Source organism: Pectinophora gossypiella, chromosome Z (assembly GCF_024362695.1).
Source record: "Pectinophora gossypiella chromosome Z, ilPecGoss1.1, whole genome shotgun sequence".
Taxonomy (NCBI): domain Eukaryota; kingdom Metazoa; phylum Arthropoda; class Insecta; order Lepidoptera; family Gelechiidae; genus Pectinophora; species Pectinophora gossypiella.
This window is the reverse complement of record NC_065433.1, coordinates 18,753,782-18,781,324: the sequence shown is the minus strand read 5'-3', so window position 1 is coordinate 18,781,324 and position 27,543 is coordinate 18,753,782. Positions and strand designations below refer to the sequence as shown.

At 35.0% G+C, this 27,543-nt stretch overlaps 3 protein-coding genes across 11 annotated transcripts; 1 reads left to right on the top strand and 2 right to left on the bottom strand.

The window, feature by feature from the left end:
- Window positions 1–5,887: 5,887 nt before the first annotated feature.
- LOC126379736 (uncharacterized) lies at window positions 5,888–7,185 on the bottom strand. The gene is made up of 4 exons (XM_050028551.1): window positions 6,940–7,185; window positions 6,742–6,858; window positions 6,485–6,577; window positions 5,888–6,100 (listed from the first exon to the last, which is right to left on the bottom strand). Exons 1-4 carry the CDS (start codon window positions 7,183–7,185, stop codon window positions 5,888–5,890), a joined length of 669 nt encoding a protein of 222 aa, XP_049884508.1.
- Window positions 7,186–8,544: 1,359 nt separating this feature from the next.
- On the top strand, window positions 8,545–11,470 carry LOC126380586 (dynein regulatory complex subunit 4). Its single transcript, XM_050030114.1, has 5 exons — window positions 8,545–9,229; window positions 9,386–9,573; window positions 9,749–9,979; window positions 10,361–10,503; window positions 11,386–11,470. The coding sequence occupies exons 1-5, from the start codon at window positions 8,569–8,571 to the stop codon at window positions 11,468–11,470; spliced, it is 1,308 nt and encodes a 435-aa protein (XP_049886071.1). The 5' UTR covers window positions 8,545–8,568.
- An 857-nt stretch (window positions 11,471–12,327) lies between these two features.
- On the bottom strand, window positions 12,328–26,288 carry LOC126380574 (protein tipE). Of its 9 annotated transcripts, none has more exons than XM_050030086.1 (4): window positions 26,111–26,288; window positions 20,296–21,409; window positions 19,657–19,713; window positions 12,328–18,994 (listed from the first exon to the last, which is right to left on the bottom strand). In XM_050030086.1, the coding sequence occupies exons 2-3, from the start codon at window positions 21,252–21,254 to the stop codon at window positions 19,686–19,688; spliced, it is 987 nt and encodes a 328-aa protein (XP_049886043.1). In that variant the 5' UTR covers window positions 21,255–21,409; window positions 26,111–26,288; the 3' UTR covers window positions 12,328–18,994; window positions 19,657–19,685. The 9 variants fall into 9 exon arrangements, with proteins under 9 accessions (XP_049886043.1, XP_049886047.1, XP_049886044.1 ...); XM_050030090.1 differs by having other exon boundaries at window positions 20,296–21,328; window positions 26,148–26,288; XM_050030087.1 differs by having other exon boundaries at window positions 26,183–26,288.
- Window positions 26,289–27,543: the final 1,255 nt, after the last annotated feature.

Sequence of the window (27,543 nt, the reverse complement as noted above, 5' to 3'; positions counted from 1 at the left end):
TACTACTACTAGGACAGATGTCTTTGGCTGAGAATCTGTTACGTTGGACATTTATTAATCAATCGATTATTACGTTAAATCTATTTACAACGTCGTCTATATTATGTTCGGGGAACGTAGCCTGGAAAATCTCTAATAATACTTTTTTTATATTTAAAAAATAGAGAATGATATATCGCCATAAAATAGCGATAAAAAGGAATGCCGCATAAGGTGCAAAACGGCCCCACCAAACCTATAAAGTCGCCAAAAACGTCACAACTCAAAAGCAAAATAAAAAGTCGCATACCCGAGGCGTTATTAACGAATTTCTACGACAATAACAAACCGTTGTAAAGGAGAAATCCTCTTTTCATTTCCACCTTGCGAAAGCAAATAAAAGTAGAAAAAAGGAAGAAAAAATATTTACGCATCGTAAAAACCACAGTACTGCGTTTTATTTGCTCATGTTATGCGGTGACGGGGTTCCGTATGCAAAATTGGTGCGAAATTGAAAAACAAATTCGTTACATATTGCTTTTTTGGTCCTGAGCTCGGATGTACAGATCGAGTTATAAGGGAGGAGTATTCTGGTCTATCAAGCTGTCCTTGTAGAAATCAAGTGGCGCAATTTTCATTCAGAATAAATATAAACTACGTACTTAAATATTGTTTTTATTTAGAATTCATCAAAAAAAAAAAACAATTAAGTATCAGGAAATGATTGAATTTTAAAACATTCATCCAAGGATATTATTTATTTATTATTATCCTTAGTTACACGACACGAATCACCTACCCACCATAAAAATGTTATACCTATTATAATTAATTTATTTAACTGTTTCTCAAAAAAGAAAGTGAAAATCAAGTGTATTATATAGGTACTTACCCAGATTGATAGTGATGATTATGGTAAACGGTATGATAAACAATAAAAGATAAATAAACTGAGGTCCATCAGTTTCTTTCTTTACCCGGTCACAGTACAAACCTAACCTATAGTTTCGAAGGGGTTTTTTAGTAGAAATATATGAGGAGGAAAATATAAAAATGTATGTTTAGGACAATATTAATTATTAGTGGAGTTGAATAGTGGTTAAAATTGATGTGTAATTTGTTACTACAGTTGATTAAGTATATATTATTATTACTTATGGGCAACGTGTTCCGAATTCCGAAAACAGGACAAACAAAAGAAAGTATGTAAGTATATGTGACCAAGCACCCAATACAAACCAGATAATCCATGTTTACGTTCCAGAATATCGCCTTGAGTTTCGAGAAGGGTTGACTCGTATCATACATCGACGCCTCATGTTACTTCATTAAGCCCACGTAAAACGCATGGTTTTATTTGATTTATTGAAACATATAGGGATACTTCAAACTAGCCTAGTTTTTTATGTGTAGGTAAGGTATGGACCTAACATAAACCTTTATACGTCTCACTGCTGGGCTGGGGGCCGTGGTAGCCTAATTGTCAGAACCTTGACTCTCACTGTAAGGTCGCAGGTTCGACCCGAGCATGGGCCTACACCTATGATTATCGAAATCGTTTTAAGGATTCATGTTTGGGTCCTGTAAACTCAACTCAGACAAAAAATATTTCAAAAATAGTATCATTATTCAAATTCCTTCACGTACCATACCTCCATATTATTACATACAAACAAATCATCACCTCCCTAGCATTATCCCGTTTTTCACAGGATCCGCTTACCTAACCTGAAGATTTGACATGTCCGCATTTTTACATAAGCGACTGCCTGTCTGATCTTCCAACCCGCGAAGGGAAAACCAGCCAATACAGGTTAGGACACATACCTCTAAAAATGCGGTTCTCGGGAATGTGGGTTTCTTCACGATGTTTTCCTTCACCGCTGAGCACGTGATAATCATTTATGATCCAAACATGAATTCGAAAACAAATTCGGCAATCAATGGTTTAGGCCTGTGCTCGATTCGAACCTGCGACCTCAAAGTGAGTGATAAGCGTTTTACCAACTGGGCTACCACGGCTCCATTATTATATACAAACCAATAGAAGGTAGATATGAGCATGCGATGCATAGGACTTGCGGTGGGAATCGTATGTAATAAGTAAGTACAACTTTATAAAACCAATTGCACGCTCAAACTGATCGTCCATCCTTAGAATAGTACTAATATAACATAACATAATCCACGTCTAATCAGTTAGACAAGCGTTTCGCCACGACGCTGAAATTACGTGAATCAATCATGACACGTTCGCTCTCCTCTAATATCACTAAAACAGAATGGAGGCCCCCAAATGGGTAGTCGCAATATTATTCGCGACGATCATAGATTAACCTAACCGCAGATGCGATATGAAAATACCGGATGACTACACTCTCCATTTCTCCGGCCACGTAGGTGATGCAGAGCCAACAGGAAAAGAGACAGATGTGCTTGTTCTAGAGATACGCTGGTAAGTGCTAGCTATGGTACTAGATTAACTAGTAATCTAAGTATTTCAAAAAAAAAAAACAAGTGTGAAAGAATAGATTCTGCATGTCTATATAACTTCGCTCCAGTTTGATGGAGATCCGTTACATGCCTTTGAGGTTTTTTCAATACACAATGAGTACATCATCCAATATTTACGTCATAAGTACCAATGCAAAAAAAAAAATCAGCATGCATAGAAAATAATTTATTACAGTTAAAATATTCAATATCGTTTAAAGGCAGGTGGCTTGTAATTTTTTACTCTTTGTCGAGTAAAAGCATCCTTGATTGTGGGCACTGGACATTCAATATCGATGCAAATGCCTCATCAGATGGGGCCCTAATACAAATATCAAGTTTACTACTGTGCAGATTATAATAGCTCTGATGACTAGTAATAGGCTACTCATGTTATTAAAAAATTTCAAGTAACGAAGTCGCTTAAGAACCCATAGTACTGTAAAACCGGTAGGCACAGTCGCAAAATTGCAAATAAGCCTATGGTCCCTTCTACCGTGTGGGTTGCGAGGTGGATTACCAACCTCATTGATCCTGGTGTCAGGGTTATTATTGAGCCGCCAGAGGCCCATGACATGGTTCATGTAACGACTACCTACTTACATCAGTAAGTAGTAACCGGGACCAACGATTAAAAGTGCCTTCCGAAGCACGGACCATTTTACTCTCGGACAATCAGGTATCAGTCTGTAATATCCTAACCAAACTAGGGATCACAAAGCACTTTTTGTGATATTTCCCTATCGGAATTCGAACTCGAGACCTCCGGGGCCAAACGGAAGCCCTTACAGCCGTTTTGGTTAGCCTTTGGTAAAGATAATAAATAGAAATAGCTAAAACTACTGAAACACTTAAGGATACTTAAGTTTTACAAACCGCAGATCAGGGGGGTTAAAAGTCCATATCGAAGCAATTCATCTAAAAAAGCAATATTGCAATATTTTATATGCAATATCGCTTTTTTAAATCCTATTGCCTCCTCAATACTCATATCTGTTATTTTTCATTTTGTTTCTTATTTAAACCCACGCTATAACAATTCATACCTAATATTTTTTTCACAAAATATGTAATAACGCCAGTTATAAAAAAGGTCTGGTCATACCCCTATACATTACAAATCCCATCTTGGCAAACAATAGTAAGTATGAAAAAATATAATCAAGCCTCTAATGATGGCATTTAGGTTGTTATTCCAAACCAACGCGTCTGCTTTTCTTTTACTACACGTGACTAACGCGTGCCGGTTCGAAAGACGTAATTTTGAAAACTTTGCATCATATATTGTTGACCTTCTTTTACAACAAACTGGTATGGCACCAGAGGTCTTTAAAAGTGGTCGTATTAGCAGTAATTATTTCCACCATTTGAATTTTGATTCCTTGGGCTGAATTAAAAAAAACATTTGTGAGAATAGAGTCCAAATTGCCGACAATTGAAGGCAGATTGTTTGCCTCAAACAATACTTTGATTTTGGTGTTTTAAATACGTAGGGTAGGTGCCTAGTAGCCGCCTAGTGATTAGTTTTATGCAATTGTCATTCTAATGATATTGTTGTTTAGTGCGCGTGCGGCTATGGTTGTTTAAACACCGCAGGGTAAAAACTAGTCACATAAATGAAAATTCATTTTTCGCCGTACAAGCCAGAAGTATACGAAATATTACAACCTAAACGGAAAGCCCTATTCCAAAAATAAAAACCAATGTCCACAGCCATTACCAGACGTGTCATCAAATATCAATTCATCCCTTCACAGTAATTTAGAAACCCGCAAAAATCATAATCAGTGTAACAGCAACCAGACATGTTAAAAAATAAAAAAGTCAATGACAAGACGGGGACAGACATGTCCAAAGTAATTTGAGCCCTTCAAATGGTAAAGCACCCTCAGGTTTCAAGCATTGCTAAGGATAGAAGGGTCTTTTAAAATTGGCGGTGCAGTATTAATGGTTTGGACCTCGAACGAGACGTGCGAAATTTAATCTTCCGCACAAAAAGTATTGAATAGAGCGGGACAAAAAGGTTCAGCGAGTGATAAATGGATCGCTTCGATGATCATGGACGCCTAGTAAGTACCTTCTATGGGTGCCTAAGTTCTAAATCCTAATCGATGTTGTGAAGTAAAGAGTGACACCACGAAAACAACTCAACACAACAAGTGCTTATCTAATACTAACTTGAGGGCTCCATCTACACGTAGTCTAGGCTGATATTGCACCTTATGAACGACAGGTTCCAATGGCGGATTCCGACGACCGACAAAATGTGTACTAATTCGTTATCAAGAAATTGACACGTGAATCTTGCCAGTAACCTAAATAGTTCACGCTATGCATAATAGTACAATCCAAGTCTCAGGACATGCTTGAACGAGTCGCTATTGCTCCACAAAACAGTAAGGCGTGGGGTCTATCAATCATAAGTGTATTCGCGACCACCGCAGCACATCATTATACTATAATTACGCCTTGAATAAGGGTTGGACAACGATATACCGCGTTTTGTGTCTAGACACGTGCCTTTTGTTTGAGAATGTTTGGGACCCAAATTATAGCTGTGAGCCCCATAGGATTACTTCCAAAAGAATTGATGATGGGTTCGCTCGTCAATTTTCATGTGCCTCATGTTTTTGTACAAACTTATATTATCATGGTAGGACATTTACTTCTATGTAAATTAGTTTATTAATGTTAACAGTACACGTTATAGAAAGATTTTGTTTATCTAAAATCCTGTTTTGTTTATATGTACCTGTATATATATATATTACCAACTTTATAATAATTTAAAACAACTTAACAATAATAACTTTAAAACCATAGTGTTTGCAATAATTAAATTCCTTATTTTTTTTATAAGGTTTACTTATTACGGATACTTATTACGGTAAATTGATGAATATTTGATTACCTATTACTTATTAGATATTAAAGTACCCAAAGGTTATACTTCCATACTACCGTTGCTTTCATGATTTTAATTACATCTCACATGGAAGTCACCCTGCAGACAAATTGACATCAAAGCGAATACCAAATCCACACCCTTTTTAATAATTCACTATCGACAATAAAATCTCACCCAAATATCAACTCTATAGGCTTTATAATACGAAAATCGGCCAAAATATTAGAAGCATTAATCTGTATTGTGGTAAAAATTAATATCTGCCAGCTTTTTGGTTCTTTATCCTGTCATTATTACGAGCATTTGACACTCAAAGTGTGTGGTATGAAATGGTCGTGGAACCTTTGTGAGGATTATGGGGATAAAAATAAGTCGAGGGAGATTGTTCACACAAGCTGTAATCTTCGATATTGAGCCCATTAATAAACAGTTTCCGTGTAAATGACGTATTAAATTTATAAAATGTTCGAACAAGGTTATTTTTTGTTTTATTCTTTCGTAGTAGTTTTAATCTTCCATGTTGGCGTCTTCTTCCATGACATCCCACAGGTATCTATTTTTTAACTCTCCATTCATATCCAGTTCATCGCCAATGGGTTCCACGAAGGAGTCTATATCGTCATCCAGGAGAGATGAGACTGAGAGAAGAGCGGAATCAGTATAGTTGATCGCATCACCAGCATCGCCCCTTTCTGGTTGACGTCTCGTAGTGCCACGGGTCTGAGAATACCAATTGTATTATTTACTATATATTATAATATCTTTTAAAGTTGACTAACAATATTAGGATGCGTCATGAATATTTTATTATTTTAGCAGCAGAGCGTTTTATAGATTCAGGGAAGTGTAATTGCGATAAAACTTTTATATTTTTATGTAATGTGAAGTATACAGGGTGTTAGTGACATCGTAACGAAAACTTTGAGGGATGATTCAGACCATGATTCCGAGTTAATATCAAGTGGACTTTTCCGTCGCAAAAGTATGGAACTGAAAATAATGAAAAAACACAAAAATTTCCACTTGATATCAACTCAGAATCATGGTCTGAATCATCCCCCTTAGTTTCGTTACTACCGAACAATTTCTATGGGTTAAACTTACGTCCACAATAGCCATATGAAGGATTGGTACTTCCAATTTGAGGGGTTTGATCTCTTGTGGCTCTTCATCCAGATATGTTCGTTCGGTGGGCACCTGCCGAATTCATCTAGAAGTTAAACATTTGACACTGACAAACTGAAATCATCAGTTATTAACTTTTTAGACACATTAGTAGATGATAATAATAAGGTAGTTAGAGGATCCGTTTGCATCATCGCTAAAAATAGAAAATGAAACAAATTATAAAAGTTTCTTACCCTTCGCATTCGCCATTTTTCCAGAAACTCATTAGTCTGCTTTAGTGTCTCCTTGCTCTCCTGAAGAAGGTGGTCAATGCGATCCTTGCCTCGGTAATATTTATATCGATTCAGGAACTGTAAACAATGCAACCATTAATACAAATTACGTTACTAAACTCAGACGGTGTTGTATATTCTTTTATTTTTTGTACTCACCACTATTGTAAAAGCTAGTAGTATTATCTCCATAAGCAACAAGGGTATGCTGATAGGATTCTTAATGTCCTCTCTCTGGGCGATCTGTTTAGCCTCAGCGCGGATAGACTGCTTTACAAAACATGCAAACTTGCAAAAAATTTTTTGGATCATTGCTACAAATCCGTTTCCTAGTGCGTAGTCTATCACGAAGAGACTTAAAAAGATTGTTCCATAAAAGGTAACGCGCATGATTTGCGCAAACATTTTTAAATGGGCCCGCCCAGGAATAATGCGAGCCTATTGTTTTTCAGATATTTATAATTTTACATAGTTATGGTTGTATTAACTAATAATTTGAGCAAATCGAATATCACTGAAACATCGCAAATTTGAACAAAATCTGGCAAGTAACTAAAAAATATTTGAAAGACGTCAGATTCAAAGAGAATATAAATCACTACATTTTAGTCAGATTCATCGATTAAGAAGAAAACTATCATATTTTTTAAAAAATATTTCAGATTTTTCTCATTCATCATCATCTCAGGCCTTTACTTCTCGGTCGGACGATTTAAGCAAAGTTTTTGTGGTAGCTTATTTTGTGTTTTTTTCATTCAATAGGTAGTTGTATTAATAGAGGGATAGAAGTCAGTAGAAACTAATTTTCAAGGTGCGTAAATGCACTAACTTGTAGTTGGTGAAGCGATCTTACCATATACTTTTTTGGTTGATTTTCATTGCAAAGTACCATTCATTTGTTTATCTGTAACTACTTAGATACAATATGGCAATGACACAATATAATTAAAACACAATATAATAACGGGTTCTTACCGCGTTTAAATTTACACGTTACAATATATTTTTTCATTATGTGAGACCATCGCTGGTTTACCGAGTTTCATCCACGTTTCATCATTCCTAACCATAGAGCAACACGAACACCTCTTCAGTTTTTATCCGCGTAAGCGCGAAATAATTCCAAGTATATGGTTATTATATACATTCTTCCCCCAATAGACAAACATTTTTCGTAGTTTACTTATTCTATTCTATTTTCTTGTTTGTGGCTGTAGTTTACTTATAAAAATCCCAACAAATATCATATTGGTTGCCAAGACTACTTATTTGACGGCAAGTAACTGTTGCTTTGGCAACGACCACTCAGTTGTCAACATTATTTATTTTGCTACGCTATTCTTTGCTGAAAATACGTGCTTTTGAGTATTTTTGATTAATTTTATTATTACTAATCATGGTAAGTTTCTAATGATTACGTGTCACATATATTTTATTGGATTCATATTACTGAATGTATGAAAATAAGCCTCATTTCGTGTATATACCTTACTTTTAAGTATACATAATATTTATTAAAAATAATTTGTATTTATTTTTCCAGCCACCTAAAGGCAAAGGAGGGGGAGGGAAGAAACCCCCAGGTAACAAAATTTTTACTAAGTAATAATATTCTATGTTTTGCATATTTTTGTGGTCTCAGATTCGATTGCGAGTCATGTAGAAGAATTCATGTAGACTATCGCATCAATAGCATTAAGTATATTGAGTAAACGCGCTTGTAGTATTAAGAATACTATAAAATTATAAATTTCAGCAATCGTAATCGATGGGGTCGATACCTCCGAGATGACTCGAGAAAAACTTGAGCAGTTTGTGCTCAAAGTAAAAGAAGAATTGGATAAGGAAAGAGAAGAACGAAATTACTTTCAATTAGAAAGGGATAAAATTCGAACGTTCTGGGAGATAACAAGACAACAACTTGATGAAGCGAAAGCTGAACTCAGAAATAGAGAAAGAGCAACTGAAGAAGCCCAAGAAGAGAATGAGGCGCTGTTAGAAACTGAGAAGCAGAAGATAAAACATCTGAAATATGAACAACAAGCCGCTGCCGCTGCTTTAAGGGCTGAAAACTTAGTCGCGCTTAAAGCAGCCCTCGAAGAACATGCAGAACAGGAGCTTGAATTACTTAATGACAAAAGAAACTTGAGACAGGAAATTCGAGAAAAAATCATTGCTGCCCAAGATGAATTGCGAAGAGCCAAACTTATTCATGCGGAAGAAATATCCAAAATAAGAGAAGAATTTGAGGAGAAAGCTCGACAAATTGAAGAGAAAGCCGAAAAAAAGCTTTACGAAACTAAAACAGAACTGACTATTAAGCACAGAACAGAGATAGCGCAAGTCGAGGAACGTAAAAACAAGCAAATTTCTGACTTGATTTCCCACCATGACAGGTCGTTTGCCGATTTAAAAAACTATTACAATGACATAACATTAAATAATCTAGGTACGTATCACTTTGTTATTTGATCAATACAGACTCAACAAACCACTCTCAACGGCATAAAACGAGCGTTTCACTTCAGTTACGAATGCTATCTAATCTATACAACGTTAAACGTTATGAATCTATGCCGATCGTTTATTAAATGTATAATTTCAGGTCTAATAAGTAGTTTAAAGCATCAAATGGAGGAAATGCAGAAAGTGAAAGAAAGGGCTGAAAAAATTGCCAGAGATGCTGTTTGGGAAGCAAAGGGTCTCCGTGAACCCTTAGAAATTGCTATCGCTGAGAATAAGGAACTAAAGCGACAGATGTCTAACTACGACAGAGATAAAGCGGCTTTAGCTGTGAGTAAGAGTTATAAATCCACCCGTCTATAAGGCTTTTTTTTACTAATTAGGTATTATTCGGATAATATACAATTAGTAATTTAAGCATAATATTATAAGCTTACAAGTACCTACCCAATTTTAAAAGTAAATAATTTCAACATTCTAAAGCTTATTGGACATTATATTTCAGGCTAAATCAAAACTGCTGTTGTCGTTAGAGAAACAGTTTGAAATGTTGAAATGGGAGTATGAAGTGCTGCAAGTGCGTTTTGATCGCGTTCTTAGTGAGAGAAACGAGTTGAAATCCAGATTTTCAAGAGCAGTTTTAGAGGTGCAACAACGATCTACCCTAAAGACGGCTTTGCTTGAAGCCAAAGTGAAGCAATTGGAGATTAAAGACCTGGGTCCCCGAGAATTGACCGTAAGATTGATTCTTCTACTTTGAATTAATATGAGCATTATTTGGTTTATTTTATGCTCGGTTAGTCTATGACAAGTGTAGGTACATGATAAGTTTTGAGGTGTTTTGGTAAGATTGTTAACTTATCTTTAATATTATTCTGTACATTTGTGCTCAAACATAAACTCAGAGACTCAATTTAAGATCACTTTATCCTTAACGTAACATAAACATCCTATATTTATACGTCTCACTGCTGGGAACAGGCGTCCCTTTACTTAATCGGAGGAAGTATGGAGCATACTCCACCACGCTGCGCTGCTAAACTGCGGTTTGGTGGAGGACTTTGTCCTTACATACTGAAAAATTAAAACCACTTTAAAATAAACTCTCCGTTATCAGGACCTCCTTAAACTCAAGGAGACTCAGGTAGAAGATCTTCGATACGAAGCTGCACGGCTTCGCAAAGCTCATGATGATCTGTTGGCTACTTATGAGGCTAAACTTGCTAAGCTTGGAATACCGGCCGAAGAACTTGGTTTCAAGTAAGTACCTACTACAATCTAATGCAAATTAACTAACGATTTGCAGTATTATAATTATTTTGATTTACTAAAGTAAAGTGCTTATACCTACGGAATATCCTATTATAAGCTATCAGTATAAAATTACTCTGTGAATGTCTGTGCAGCAAAGCAACTGCTGCAAGATGTTGCATAATATTTTCAACGCCATCTGATGTAAGTTACTGGAACTCTAAAAATTCACTTGTTTATGTTGCGTACGGCACGCCCTCTATGATATTACTCTCAAACTTTTTCACATACCTCAAACAATGGCACCGTATAAGCCTGATCCACGCGTGGCCTGCCCGTCCGCTATTTAGAGCTCTCGAGATCGTACAGATGGCGCTGCAAACAACTTTTCACGCAACCATCATGGAATAAAATAATTATTATGCTAAGTACAATGATGAGATGAATAAATAATATTAACGATTATTGTTAGTGAACCCTACAAGCGGATAATTTATCTAAAATATTTTATTTAAATGAGTTAGGTAATAACACGGATTGACTCACCCTTATTAAACTAGGATTATATTTGACAGAAATAGGTGTTTTATGAAAAAAACAAAACAACCACGTTACATATATTTTGAAGCCTTTTAAAATTGTCAAAACATGTTAAAGATGCTTTACCTCACCTATTGTTTCAAAATATTTACCTCGCGATTGAAGGATAAATGAAAAAGGTTTTGGAAACTGTTTTTAGAGTGGCAAAAAGACAACACTTTTAAAAAAGCTTTTCAGTTTGGCAAAAACCAGTGGATATAGATACCAGACAGTTTTACGAATAATTCCTTGATACTATATATATTCAGTATCGTGTATAATTTATATTATAACGTTATTTTACCTTTTTAGGCCTCTGAGAGCTGTAGCCGTAGCAGGATTGTCACCAGTGGTTGGTCAGGGACCTGCTTCGTTAGTGACTGAAGATCCTGTGTAATTAGTTGATTTGTGCCCCTATTTATTTATAATTGTATTAAAATGAAACAATAAAATCATTGAAAGTGCCATTGGTTAATTGTAATTTGAATTCTTATTTAATTAACAGTAGGTACTTGATTGCGCACTAAAACGGGACCTGTCAAATCTTCACGGGATAATGCCAGGTAGATGATGACTTGATTGCGCACTAGAAAATATTATATTGTAATCGATATTAATAAGTCAGTCAGTCAATTAAGTATTTGCAGCCAAAACTTCACGAAACATGGTAAATATGCGCTACCGAAATTACATAAAACGTCACTCTTATTCACCAATAGATGGCGCTGGTACTGCCAGCATTTCAGGCCAGCACACTTTACGTAAAATATTTTTTCACCTGGGGTTGCAATTTGAGAAACAGAGAGAGAATGGCACCGACTACCCACCCTATCGATTTCAAATTCGTGCAGCACGTAGCCGTTATTAAATTACGGAGTGTAGGTTGGCCAATTTAATTGAGTCCGTGTGTGGCGTGAATAGTAAACAACACGTCTCGATGCATAATAATATCACATTCTACGTACATATTTAGTGCACTGAAATAAAGTTCGTGAGCTACTTTTATGTAGAACGACCAATTACCGGGCACCACTTCCACGTAATGAAACGGAATATTTAAAAGTACATAGAAACGACCGATGAACATAAAACTTAGAATGCTAGCAATCGGTAACCATCCATTACTACAGTGAAGTTTAACTATTGACATAAAGGTCACAGCGTATTAAATTTTCCCACACAAATCGATCAGCCTGTTCTTAATTTAAGGCACACACGAAAAGGTCATTCGCATGAATTAATAAAACAAACATAGAAGCCAATAAGTGTATTTTATTTCCTACTAACTTTTTATTTATTTGTTTATGTACAAAACGGTCATAAGGCAACAGTTCCAAATGAATGAAAACGCATTTACGATGAATATTAATATTAATTCAAACATTTCGCTTTTTATAGCAAGAGATATTATTGCGCCACACTTTAAAATGTAAAGCCTGTTGCACACGTGCTACAAGCTAATAACATTATTGCTATTCATTGTTCTATTTAAAAGTACCATAGGATTAAGGCTTCCACCGTCGAGGCGACGTTGTAGATTCTTATGTTTGGGGCTCAATCGTCAGCACGTCAACTTTCATACAGGTACTTGAAGCATGTACCTTGTACGTTACTATCTATCGAACATAGGTAATATACGTATACCTAACTTATAATTTGTACGCGATGCAGGCTCTGTAATATATTAAAAGCACGTGTGTATCAGGCACAAACGCAAGCTACTACAAATAGGTTTGCCCTTACGCTAAATGTTTTACAATTATCTAATTGTTCAAACGATCCCTCATGTCTTAAAAACAATGTTACTAACTGGAGACTACTCTGTCGACTTTCGGATTTATAACGTCTATTTTCTATACCTTAATGGAAACATTATCACTTTTACTCGGGATAAAGAGTAGTTGTTCTCTTTTAGTAATAATTATGAGGATGACTTGTATTTTTATCAATATTTTTTTCCTTTTTATATATATTTTTATGAATGTGTATAGGTCCAGTTTTCAATAGAAATTCAAAAGAATCAGACGATTCTAATGCTTTGTAACAATCTGTATTTTTCTTTTCATCTTAACTTTGAGTCAAATCCCATACAGATGCGTAAGAAGGTTTAGAGAATTAAATTCGCAAGCAAAATCTTATATCTTTTAAATTTCTTTTGAAACTGCGTGGACGGTGATTTTTATATTCGATATTATACAATGCAGTAATATTTTAAGCTTTATCGACATTGAGAATAAATATTTCCATTTTTCGCTATTTAAAAATGGCTTGTCTTATCATAAAGCTCAGCAATATTAGCTTAAATTTTTCCAAAAACATAATTACTAATATTTCTGCAATGTATAACTTCGATCGCTAGTTTAATATTATAATACATTGAAAAGATCTCAATATTTTGTACCAAAAAATAGGTATTTAAATATTTTCATTTTACATAATAAAAAATTGAGACAAAATACATTGAGATTTTTATCTAAAGGGTTCATTCTCACTTAGCGGTCTTTCGAAATGACACCGTGCAATCACACAGTATTATCGTTCAGCGTTTTCTCTATGAATCCCTATATTTTTTTTAATTTATTATTCTTGCTACCAAATTGCACAATCATAGCCCAACACGTTGTGTTGGACTTACGCACAATTTAGATAGGTACAGTTTATATAAAACGCATTTTTTTGTAGTTTTCCTTCTGTCCGTGATTACTTCATTTATTATAGAAGTGAATATGAACCCTTTGAAGAAATATCGCTTCGCAATAACACATGCATTAGTTACAGTAAAATATTTATGCTCTATCGATTATCTGTATATTGTTATTTGGTGAGTGTTATTAAGCTTTTGAACTAAACACAAATTACTAACTTGTTCTTTGACATTCGAATCAATTCACATTACGTAGACGTGATCAGTCAGCCATCGATTGGTAATTATGACCGGTGTTGGAACAATTTATGAGCCCGTTTAATAGGATGCGTAGTGAATGGCTCTCAGCTGTTGTCCATTGCTTTGTTACGCTAATTCGTAATAACATAGCTAAGAATTGCGTATTGTCAACCTAGCATGAAAGAAAGTGAAATCCAGGCTGCTTACACTTTTTTTATAAAGGTATTAATGATTAAGTACAAATATATTTTATAACATAATTTGTAAAGTCCGTCGAAAAGCCGTAAGACGGAAAAAACACAAAACTGCCAGACGATGAATCACTCAGACTTTTGTTTAATTCAGCAACTGATCGCTGTGTACTTGTAATTTTTTTAGTCATTACGTCAAAATTTTAAATAATATTTTACTGTAACTATCCGGAATTAAAAAAATTCAGGACTAGGAAGCAGGAAATAAAACTCTATTAAGGCCGTTTCTACCAAAACGTGGCCATTCCGATGTGTATCAATTTGTTAAACAAAATGAAGAGGACCTGAATTATATGACATTTCTATAATCAAGCAAAACTGCCTTGTAAATCCATACAATTTTATACACAATGATAATAACGATGTTGCTATAGTAGGCTGAAATAAATGTAGTACTTTATGTAACTTAACATAATTAATATACGTATAATAATTCAAAATTCCAGTGTAGGTTCAAACTGAATCCATGAACAACACGAAATTCTGCTAACGAAACTTGAACTTTAGTTTCAAATTAATTTACTACGTAGCGTACCTACTGAATGAAACTAGGTACAAACTGCTTTCAAATTTCATCAGTATTCCCTCTGTCTTTCATGATACCCCATTGCCTAGGGGAGGAGGAGGTATGTGACGTAAGTATCAACTGTATACCTGCTATAATACTCTCCGATGAAAATCGATGAATATTTTATTTATAGCTCCAGTGTCAAGCCCAGCGTTTAACCGGCCCATTTATTAATTCAATTTCAATACATCCGACGTTCCGTATAATTCAGGTCCAACACATTATAAGGTAAGATCAATTAATGCTGATAGTTAACACAGCTTTCGATCTATTAATACAGACCCGTATCTATAAAATCGTTCGCTTCGGCATGATATATATACAAAATGGTACATATAATATAATTTCAACCAATATAAAAGGCAAAGCAAGGTACATTTACGGCAATTACAAAATTACACTAATAACACTAAAATTCTACTACACAACCGAAATTCAGACGTTACAGGGGAACACAAAAATATCTAAATAATAATTTGACATTGAATTACGACATGATATTGACTGATTGCTTCTCACTTTTATAAAGCTATATTATAGGTACAATTAGACAAATATTTTAAGGGGTGTGTTACACAATAGAAACATGTTAAAGTTTCGTCAAAATAACTTATTATCTAAGTAACGTAAATAATATTCTATAATAAAGCCTAGCACAGACTTTGAAAGTAATAAAATATGATCAACTTTACCTACATATATATGAGTCCGATCATTTGATAGTTTTACCTTAAAAGTAGTTCGGGAGTTTGAAAGTGATTTTGTAGATGTTAACATGCTGTTTCAGATGATCAACTTTGCAACCTTGTATCTTTGCATTTTTCATATTGAAAAAATGACACACAAAAATTGTTTTTTACAATATTTATTTTATTTTAGTATAACTAATTGTGGAATAAATAAGTAGCAAAGTTGCAGAGGCCAACATTTTCCACAAATTCAGTCTTGAACAATATTTAATATTGTTAACCGTTCTGAAGATAATGTGCAGAGGGCTGTGTGTAAAACCATTTGTATGACAAAGTGAAGCCGAGCTAATTTTTGACCCCTAACAGGTGTTTCATAGTAATTTTCTCAGAATATGTGATAATTAAAATTTCAATTTAATTCAACAAAAATACCACTTTACATGTAGTAGAATTACTTGTTTCTTAACAAGTAACAACAAACACCGAAACTTTGAAAACGAGCATGGGGACCCCTTAACTTATTATTTACTAAACTTTAAATTATTTTTTAGTATATCAGCTACAATTACAAATTGTTGTGTACAAATTACACCTGGACACCTATTACGGGTCAATAATTTGTCATACCAACGGCACTACTCGACGCGCTATACCTATCTCTACATAGGTTAACTATATTAAGTATAGCCCAGGACAACATTTGTATAAAATTTAGTCTTCTACAGCTTATGTATTCGCTTCAATGTCATTTATTAAAAAAAAGAAACATAATAGGTGCCTAGTCAATTTTAAGGCGCATTTTTTTCGATATGAGGATTTTTAGATACGAGGTGGCAAAGTTAAAAATTCAGAAAAAGCATCAATATCTAGAAAATCAAAATTCCTGGAAAACTTTCCAGGCAATTAAATTCATGAAAAGCACATGACTCGAATTATAAGCGTGTATAAATAATGTGCTCCAGTCGAATGGATATCAAACTAAGTTAAAAAATAGCTTCTCGGCAGTCTGATTAATTATTAACAAAGTCTGTAGCAGGCATTTTACTATATTGAAGAAAAATAATGACTCCTACTTATTTTCAACCAGCACTTTTCTCTTCACGTCCGACTAAGCAAAACTTCCATAAAGTCAGCCAGGTCAACTTTGACGTTGGTTTAATATTTACCGATTCACTTGCTTGTCGTCGGTCCCAGCTATGTTTTTCAACAATCAATTTTATAAGTTTTAAAACAACGCCAAATTTTAACCTTAATGCATTAGTTTGAACGTATATTTTAACAAATCATCTTATTATTTCTGAATTACTCATTCATCTTATTGACAATATTTCAAATATTATATCTAATTTATGTGCGTAAAGTTTTAGCGATAACTATCCCTTAAAATTTTCTTCCAGTCTACGTGTTTTTTTTTATTCTCACATAGTAATGTAATTAGATACATTTTAATACGTCAACAGTAATAAATTTTAACTAATGATGTAGAACACTAAAAAATCTGAGAAATTTTCGTAATACAGATCTCAATATTCACGTCAATAGTTATTATGTACAAGTATCGGAACCGTCTTTATGGTCCCAAAATACAAATAAATAACCCAATAAAGTTGTTGAGGCTCGCTGATTAAATCACGAATATAGTTTACGACTCGGCATTATTCTATCATTAATGCAATATTCACAAGCCTTTTAATAATAACCATCTATTAAAAAATATGCAATCATTTAGCACACTAGAACACGAATTAAAACGCGATTCAGCGACCACCTAAGACGTTTCACACAAAAGTTCTTCCGTAACAAATTATATTAAAGTATTCTAAGCGACTGTTTTCGTGATATTGACTAGTACTATTTTGGTTATTAGTGAAGTGACGTTTGGTTAGGCCTGGATATAGAGTATCGATGAATTTTTAAAATGTTGAGGCACGGGACGGAAGAATCGATACTGTCTACTTATTTGTGAGGCAAGGACTATTTTCATGTGAATCGAATACAACTAATTCACCTTGATTAATATCTCTGGCTTGTTAAGTTAGTAAGCGTAACTTAAGGCTCGGGTAGTTACTATTACTTATACAATAACATTGGTGATCATTATCACACTATGAAATATCACTAAATAACATTCCTTGCATAATATTATTTTAAACAATCAATTGATTCTAAAAGTAAACGTGAATTGAAAGCATTTACTGAAACTATGACATATTACTAGTAATTTCGAATAAAAACAAAAATCTATATAAATAAAGTAAATTATTCTTATCAACTAAGTTGATATAGAGAGTTGTACTGCGTATGAATATTTGTATTACATAATAATGTTATTATTATTATATATCTCGATGTATTAAATATTATTTGTATCCGTCGACAATATAATTTACTATAAATAAGTATCTGACTAAGTTTGAACAACTGTTAACTATTGCTTTTCATTTAGAAATAACGCTTTATACTTTATATATTTATGTATACAGCTTCATTAAATTTATATATCGTTTCTCATTATATAATGATTAGCAACGTGTAAAACATCATCTAGTTTCGTACTTATTTATCAGTCGAGTGGATTAAAAACACGATCGAAAATTAAAACAAAAGTAATAGCAAATTACTTTACAGCCATAATAGTTATGCTTATGAAAGAATTTCTATTAAATGAAATTTTGTCTTGTGATAAATCAGTTGATATTTCTGTCGTTTGTTCATAAATATTTTATCAGCTTGGCGGGGCACTATCGTACCCCAGATGGTTTATAGGACCGAATAACATTGAGCTGTAACACTGCACTGTCACAATAATAATGTCGGACACCGCACCGTTATGCCATAATATACATTATTATTTTCGATCTGAATATATTTATACTTACGTATTATGTAATAGTACTTTTTGTGAATCCTATGTAAAGACGACAATTTTACACGTTGCCTTAATTTCATATAATTTATATCAGCACGCGTGCAATTTGACACCATTAGCATACGAGCATATTAAAATCTTATATATAATGTATACATATAATATATAATTACTTTAGGAGATAAAATCTTTCATAAGTCTAATATAATTTGATTTTCGTGACAAGAATTTTCATTACAGACAACTGATGTCTATGATTTGAGCAACTCTATCAGACCGGCCTCGTATTCAGAATGTGACATTGCCGATGAGATAGCAACGCTCTACTTCCTTCCTCATCATCGGCATCGACAAGCTGTTTTCTAAGAAACTTCAATATAAATAGAATCTGAAATAAAAATTATTGTCACGAAAAGTTTGCAATATCTTTTTATTTCACAACGCGTTATAAAAATCTCTTTCGCCCATTTCCGCCCTTCCTATTACGGATCGTCTTTTAAGCTTCCCATTGGTTAAGCTACTCTTCCCTTATAAGGAGAGGAGAGAAAACAACTGTGTTATTACAAAATCACATATCGAGCACTTTCCTTGTAAAGTTTTCTTCACGTTAACTCGTGGTACACTTTGTAACCGATCCCGCCTCTTCAGGATTCCTGTCATCTGCAAAAGAGAAATTCATTTTTAAATATATTTTTATTTCTTGTGGATGTATAAAGAGACTAGATAAAGATAGAAGAGTCAGCATCGATAATATAAGCGCTCGCCAATATAACAATCCGGACAGCATAATACGGTGACGGAAATTAGGTGAATTAGTATTACATCCGGTAATCAGCATTACTGCTGAAAAATATGTTGAAATAAGCATAAATTAACATTACTATGCAAGCTTTCTACACAAGCTGCAGACCAAACGGTTAAAGATATTAAAACTTTATAAATGATAGTAGGTATTATTATGTAATTATGATATTTGAAATGTTTATTAGGTTACGTCGTTTCGAAACAGCGTTAAACCTGTGTGAACGCAATATAGTTGACGATACTGGAATGCTACAACTACCAACGTATCTGCCGATAATATCTGAGATATCTCAAATTCCCGTCAAGCCTACCTACTTGATTATGTATATTCGCATTATGCTTGATGTGAAGCGCAGATCGAAACTTTGATACTGTAAAAGCGTAAAGGACAAAATATTAGTTTGGATTAAAATGTTAGTGTCTGTGCGAAATTAAAAACGATTGCGTGTTAAATATAAAATGCGTGTTCTTCGAGAATAGAAGCGATAAGGGAAAGCTGAAGCCTCGTCCGGACATACCTCTGTATGTTTGGTTGGTATATTTCACATTAGGCGTTCACGAAGGATGACTTGGTCCTGTCGGATTGAGATAACATATTTATGGAAATTTTGAGTGATAACGCCAAAAGAATTGTATTCTTTCAGTTATATGTCGAACACGACGTGTGTACCTACCTAATAGTTATGCTCCTAAGTATTTGAACATGAACCACAGTTTGAACTAAGTAACGATACTGATTCAATTTAAGTACTTTAAACAATTTGGACTTTAAATACATTTTACAATTTTACTAAGCAAATAAAGGATCCCTGTAAAACTTATTGGCGCCTGCTCAGTTACGTTCTGAAATATATTTTGAATAAAGTTATTTTAAAAGATCCGATAGTCGAGACCACAACCTGGTGAACCTTGCGGGAGGCTTGCATCCAACGGTAGACCAATGTAAACAAGTAGCTGCGATCTTGGACCTTCAAAACTTGCATTTTCTGGCATTTCTTTATGTAGATAACCTTTTGCTTTTAAAAGTTTTGTAAATTGTAATAATTTAAATGCATTTCATTAGTAGTACTAGAAGATTTTAGATAGCTACGAAAAAACGAGGGGAATATTAATAATGAGTGCAGGATGGCTGTTTAGCAATAAGTAAACATTCTTACCCAGATAATGAAGCAGAATTGGAAATGGGTGGACTATTCGACTCGAATCCCTCCTTTGGTTTATCGTTCGCCAGTTGCATCTTCAGCTGGTGTCCGAAGCAAGCCAAGTCTTCTCTGAAAGTGTCTGATCCAGGTGTTGTTGGTTTCTCATCGTCTCCTGTAGCCATGCCTTCGACGTCACTCTGTAACGGGGCTTGCTCTGACTCCTCTTCCGTATTGTAGATTTTAAAATAAGCAAATGTCAAGTAAATCACTGAAATGATGAACGATGGTATAGGGATCGCCATCGCATACACCAAATTCAAAGTGTTCTGCCACATGTCCAGATCTGTTATCACCAGCCCGGGATCGACACGGCTGTAGTAGCATGTGTAATTGGTACCCAGAGCTCTATATTTGCCATGAAATATGGTGCAGTTCAATATAGGCGGATAGCCGCAACCTTTCACGTTTGGAAACAGGCGAGCTCCGGTAAAGTACCATTCTGAGTCGTTACCTTGCAACCCAGTGGGCAACACGTCTGGCAACTCTTCCATATCTGGATAAGCTTTGTCTACCGATGCTTCGTAATTTTCGTAGTCGTAATCCTTTCTCAGTGACCGTTCGGCTCTGATCAAGTTGTCATAATCTGGTGAAGTCACGTTTGTAGCATTCCCAAGTTTGTAGTTTACTCTGATTTGTGTGCATTCATAAAGGTCTTTTGTACAACCTTCTCTGCATGATGCCCACGAACAATTGCTCACTCCCACCAGATGTGTCACCTGAGCCGTAACGCATAATGCCCCTACAGGATCGAATTGCATGAATATGGTTGTGAAGGCTGGCTCAATGACAAAAGGTACTAGGAAAAGAAAGGCAAATAGACTGAATGTGGCCAGGAGAACGAAGGTTGCTGTGGTGTAGAACAATAGCTTCTCGAGAAATGTTGGGGGTATCGGCAGTTTCTCTTCTTCGGCCATGTTGGCGTGGAGACGCTAGTAGCGACCATAGCGCTTGTTTCAGCTGGGCTGCGTCATTTCATTTAATTTTCATCCTAGTCTTCATAAATATGAGCGAGGTTTTAGTATGAATTGATACTTGCTTATTATTATTTGGTACTTACATATTGCTGTACCTGAAAATGCGATAGCTTTGTTGAAAAGTGATTTAGGTTTTCATCACGCTAGCGTTGGTGGCCGTCGCGGGTCTCAAAATCGCAGACAACGTGTATCCCACGAAGATCGCGCTTTACAAGCTTTGTAAACACGCATGGCTCACTAACGTCAGAATGATAAAAACCTTAGGTAGTACTTTCGAGGCGAAATAATATTAAGGGAAAAAGTGTTTATGTAAACAAAAATAATTTGTAGTGTCAATACGAAAAGTAAAATTTAGGCTTATAATAGCATTTACCTATGAAATTGCCGTTTTCTATGAAAAAAATTAAACTATTTTTTTTTTCATGTATCTTATATTAGGTAATACTGTTTATCACATCCGAAATGTTGAATAATCGGACTTACGGTTCACGCTACGTGTAGAAAAGGTTTTAGGTGAGATATTATCCGATCAAAAATGTATATAGGTATTGGATACCAGTGTACCAATCCGGCCTACACGTGACGTAACGGATAGAGCGAGTGAAGTAGGGTGCGCAACCACCGCTTCGCGTCCACCCTACCACCTACCGGGCATGTTATCTTTTTAGTTCGGTTGAAAGCCCTAAGCTAAAATGCTCGTCATTTGTCTGTCCAAGTAGTAAATCCCTTCAAGGTAAATCAACGATAAATGAGTTATATACTTAGTAGAACCTGTATTTTTTATCGCTGTAGATAGTCAAAGAACCTGCTTATATTTTTGATAGTTTACATGTCTAAAGAGCGTATTTTCCATTTTGTGACCTGATCTCGTGCTTTATAAGTCATGAGATGGTATTCCGAGTTACGTTTTTTTAAAAAAAATAGTATGCAAATATCGCTTTGTGGGATTGATTGCATCTGCCCGATCTAGTAAAGTAATTATCATTCGAGTAAAAGAGTAATTATGATCAAGATTTTAAATTTATATTATTATTAATTTGTATCAAATTCTGCAGAGTAATTATTTAAATTTTATTAGTTATTTGTATCAAATTCTGCAGAAAAATGTACGGTTTCTAAATTCGGCTACCTTATATTGTCCGAAAGAGCCAATAAATCAGGGGGACTAACGACTTTCCCACGGGTGCTGTGTTTCTTGCTCGTAACTTTAGACGGGTTATACGATATCAGAAAAAATATTAATTATGTATTCACTTACTGCTAATTGTATAAGAGTAATTTCAGTGTTCTTAACACGATTAGGTATGCAGTATAGCTTGGGGCTTTACATAAGCATGGAAAATAAACTCATGTAAATCAGTTAAAGGGCTTCGTGAACTGCTTTTCACTGAAACGTAAATAAAATAAGTAAATGTGAAACACGGTATATTGGATATTATAAGTTTCTGTGTTTATACGGAAGTGACGGACATAAATTAATTCACAATTTAGTCTAGTCAGAGGTACATATATTATATCGTAGTACAGACCAACGTGTACGTGGTGGACCGTATAGTATAGTGATAATTGGTCATAAAATAAATTGATAATTCGTTGGTGCAAGTGCGGTACTTAACATAACATAGCATCACTCCCGTATCTCCTAAGGGGTAGGCGGAAGAGTATAGTAAAAGTATACACCAATTCCTCACCAGCTTTGTATGTAAGTCCCATGTAATATGGGGCAAGCCGATTGCCATTAATCGGGCATAAATCCTGGAAAACACGTGATATCAATTAACTTTGATAACGGCTTCTGTGGTCCAGTGGTTGAGCGTCGGACTCACGATCCGGATCCCCGGGGTTCGAATCCCGGTGAGGATATATCATAAAAATCACTTTGTGATCCCTAGTTTGGTTAGGACATTGCAGGCTGATCACCTGATTGTCCGAAAGTAAGACGATACGTGCTTCGGAAGGCACGTTAGCCGTTGGTCCCGGTTACTATTTACTGATGTAAGTGAGTAATCGTTACATGAGCCATATCAGGGGCCTTTGGCGGCTCAATTATAACCCTGACACCAGGGTTGATGAGGTTGGTGCTCCACCTCACAACCCACACGATGGAAGAAGATGGCGCTTTAACCTTAACTCGAGTATACTCTAGCATGGCATGACGTCATTATTTTCGTATTATTATGTTGGCAGTATGGGTTGATGAGGTTGGTATTCCTCCTCGCAACCCACACGATAGAAGAAGAAGACTTTGATCCAAATATGAATTGAAATTCGTGAAGTCGATTTCAGTGGTTTAGAGCACGAGCCGGGATTGGAACCCGCGACACTACGATGATCACGAATCACGCGTTCTCAAAACAGACCTCTCTCGCATTCAGCAAATCCGGCATCGGGGATCAAACTGGCGCTGCCCGCTATATTTTTAAACAGTATACGTATATGCCTCTTACGAATGCAATGAAAAGTTACTCCAATAAGCTTGTAAATCTGCCGAAACCAATGAAGATTTTGTATTGTACTTATAAATAGCTTTTCACGTTATTAATATAAAATACAATGAAAAATATTTACACTACAAATTATCAATTACCGTTTTTGTTCGAAGTAAACTATTGTTGCGGCCTGTACAAATTAATTTCACAATGTCAAAATTTATTTTCAGCTGCGGTTTGATTACGTAAATTGCCGCATACCGGAAAATTGAACTCTTTTTTTAGTCTGTATTGGTATATTTTAATTCGAGTCATTTATTTGACTTGCTAGTGTCGGTTTCATAAAAATGATTTTGTGTAAAGGAATTTTTTATGAAATATTTTCAGTGTGTATTTTTAGCACAAAAACAATTTTACTTTTAATCTTCAGTATTTTATCGTTTAAATATTTTAAATAAGTATTTACCCGTATATCACTAAAATATCCAGTTCACTAGGTAATTGAATTGTAAAAACTTTAATGATAGAAGTGTAAAAGCTACTGCTTTGTCTGCAACAAATAGCTATCCGAATCAACGAAGATGGCATGAAAATTATTATCAACCGCACTACTTAGTTCGCTTTTTATTGAATGCGATAATCAGTTGGCAAACTCAAGTAAGTAGGAAGTTGCGAGCGGCCGCGGATACTATATAACATAGGGTTTTTTCTTGTCACAGACTGATGCTCTGGCGCCAGACAGTCCACTGGGCCACGATCCAGAATCACACTATCGATTCTAGCCGAAATTAGCATACCGATCGCTCACAAACGCCAGCGTATCGAATTCAACCAAAAATATCAACTTCAACCCCTCTGATTCCATAATATAAGTTACCAACAACCGAAAGAGAATACGTTTGATTGCTGTTTCGCTCTTCTCCTACTTTTATTGCGGATGAATTCATGGATGTGACAAGTAATTGTAAATTGCTTAAACTCTTTTATAAATTATCATTTTTATATTATGTGTGACGTCAATACCTGATAGGTTGGTAACGTGGGAAGAAGTAGTAAAATGTTATTTAATTGTTGAGCTAAACAACTAATGTTATTTAACGAACAACAACAATGGAACAAGTCACGAAATATAAACTTACAAACCTAACAGTTTAAAGTAAACGCGAGTTATGAAATGCAAGAAATTAAAGAAATTCCGCAGAATAGGTAAGTAAAAACTTAAAGCGAAACAAAAGGTAGGTTGGTTTAGAATTGCTCCGTCTGGTCGGATTAGAGCACTCCTTGTACCATTTAACCTAGGTTTGATTCAAATACAAAATCAATAGCGACTAAGCACCCTTTGCTACGCGTATCAACACGAAGTACTAAATATTCCTTTTCCTATACAAATTACGGAATAAAACGCCTTCAGACAATGCTATCTCGTTCGCAAAGGCTCTCTATACAACATAAATAAAAAACATAGGGCTACCTAACGTCATTCTATATCTTGTTTTATCATATTAATCACTTTCCAAATTAATACAATTCTTACCGTGTCAATGTGTACATACGGTACGAGTATATGTCCTTATAAGAAAAAAAAAACATTTTCGCAACAGCAACGGCACATAGACAACTAAAGAATTATTTAGTAACTACAGTCAAAATAAAATATGACACAAAAAAAAATCTAAAATATTCACGAAAAAGTTATGAAAAATACGACTTGGTTCAGTGTTATTGATCACTCTTTGCTACGGCTAAAATATAATGAAACCAAAATCGAAATAACATTTAAGAAGTTAGCCAAGTATAGACTACCAAAGATCCTTGAAATCCCGAAAAACCTAATAGGTCTTTCTTTCACCCTAGCGTTACATTATAACACTATTACATAACCTAACCTCAGAGTAAAGAAAACCTTTTGACGTCACACATTAATGTTATTATATCCTTTTTTGCAGCCTGTACCTACTATATAAGAAATTATAGAAAATTATGTAGGAATTGTGAATAAAACATGCATGAATCATTACGTATATTAAAAGTAATGATATAGGAACAACCGCAAAAATGGTTATGTGGGTACATATTGATCGTAGTTTCCATTAAGTAAACTGACAAGTTTTACAATAGCATCTTACGAGTAGTATTCTTTTACCTTCACAATTTCACAGAAAAAAAAAACAGCGAAAAACCTTACGCATAAGAATAAGAATAATGGCATAATGCAACAATAAATAAATGGTATTTACCCAATATTTTATAAAAACTGGACATTTAAGTAGTAATTTCGATGAAACAATAAAATGTAGTGGTATGTAAATTGGACTATGTTACAAATGTGGTGCAGACCAAAAATAGCTGTCTGGATGGTAAGTAAACCTTCTCATCAAAGCTTCGTCAAGATCAGGTAGAGCACCGTAAGAACTAGAAATGAAGATTGTTTATAACCACCTCGGATTTTAAGCACTAGTCCAGTTTCAATTCAGAAAACGTCTTGAAAATGTGCTTTAGCAAAAGACGTCTCGACTTTTTGACGAGACGTCAACGCGATCCCGCGACTCGGTGACTACTGGGCGCAGGCTATATCGTGACGGTCGTATTGGCACTTCACAAGCCTCCATGTATATACTTAAGACTATAAAACCTGGAAACTTTGCCTACAATTATAGTATTCTAGAAAGTATTTTATTTTTACCGGCTAGTTTTAAATTGACGTTCAGATAGGCGATTTTGATGAACTATAACTGTTTATTAAGTTCAAAACTTGCTTAGATACTCTTGTTTAAATTTTAATTGAACTATATGATAAAGTATGCTTTCTTGTTATGAAAACAAGTAAAAATTGTCCTGCAATATAGCTGGGTTCCTTAAATTTCTGTTTTGGCGGTCCAACATTCACCGATTTGAGTGCGCGCGTCGCCATTGCCCGGTCGATACAGCTCATGTCGTGTGCTACGCTACTGTATGGCGACAGACAGTCTTTCTTGTTTTCCAGTTTGAGGATTTACTATGTCACAATATTTTAATTGTATTGTCTTATTGCGTGAGACACTCTGGATAATCTGGGAGGCAAAATATCCTATGAACCCTCCAGGATTGTTTGCAATTTAATGGCCTTCGTTGTAGAGGTCTACGGAATAATCTTGTAGAAAGCTCATGTTCGTTGCGTCTCGGCCGTTTGTCTCTTTTGAGCCGTCAGAGTTGTGGACCCAATGAATGACACTCTACGCTCTATCAGGCAGTGAAACTGTGGCTCTAGGACGGATAAATGGCTACATGAAATGGTACATTAAACCTTTAATGAAAAGTTCCAAGGTACTTATTCAGAATCAGCAACAATGAAAACTATTATAGTATTCAGATAGTTAATGTAGTTCCTGTTAAACGAAAATTTTGACGTTCTAAAATATTATGTTAATACCAGAGTAACAGTTTACGAGGTTTACAGTTGCAGCTGTTGCAAATTGCATTTCCCTTTATTCTGAAACTGGCGGCCAATGGCAAAGTACGAGTAGCTAGCAGGAAACAATCGGGTCCGAAAAGTTTTTATAATTAAAGCGTGCCTACCAACATTTAACTATTGTTTACCGCATTTCACAGATAAATTGAAAGTTTTTGGACATATTTTATTTTTGTATCGACACGTCACAAACTCATTTTGACACGTTTTAAATGTAACGCAAAGTAGTAATTACTTTGACGTGCTAACATGTACTGTGGTGAATAGCTCTAATTACGAATACTGTGACCTATTTCAGCCTAGGCATAAGAGGTAGAAAGTCAACCTAGTTTTATGGCGTGATCACTGAAAA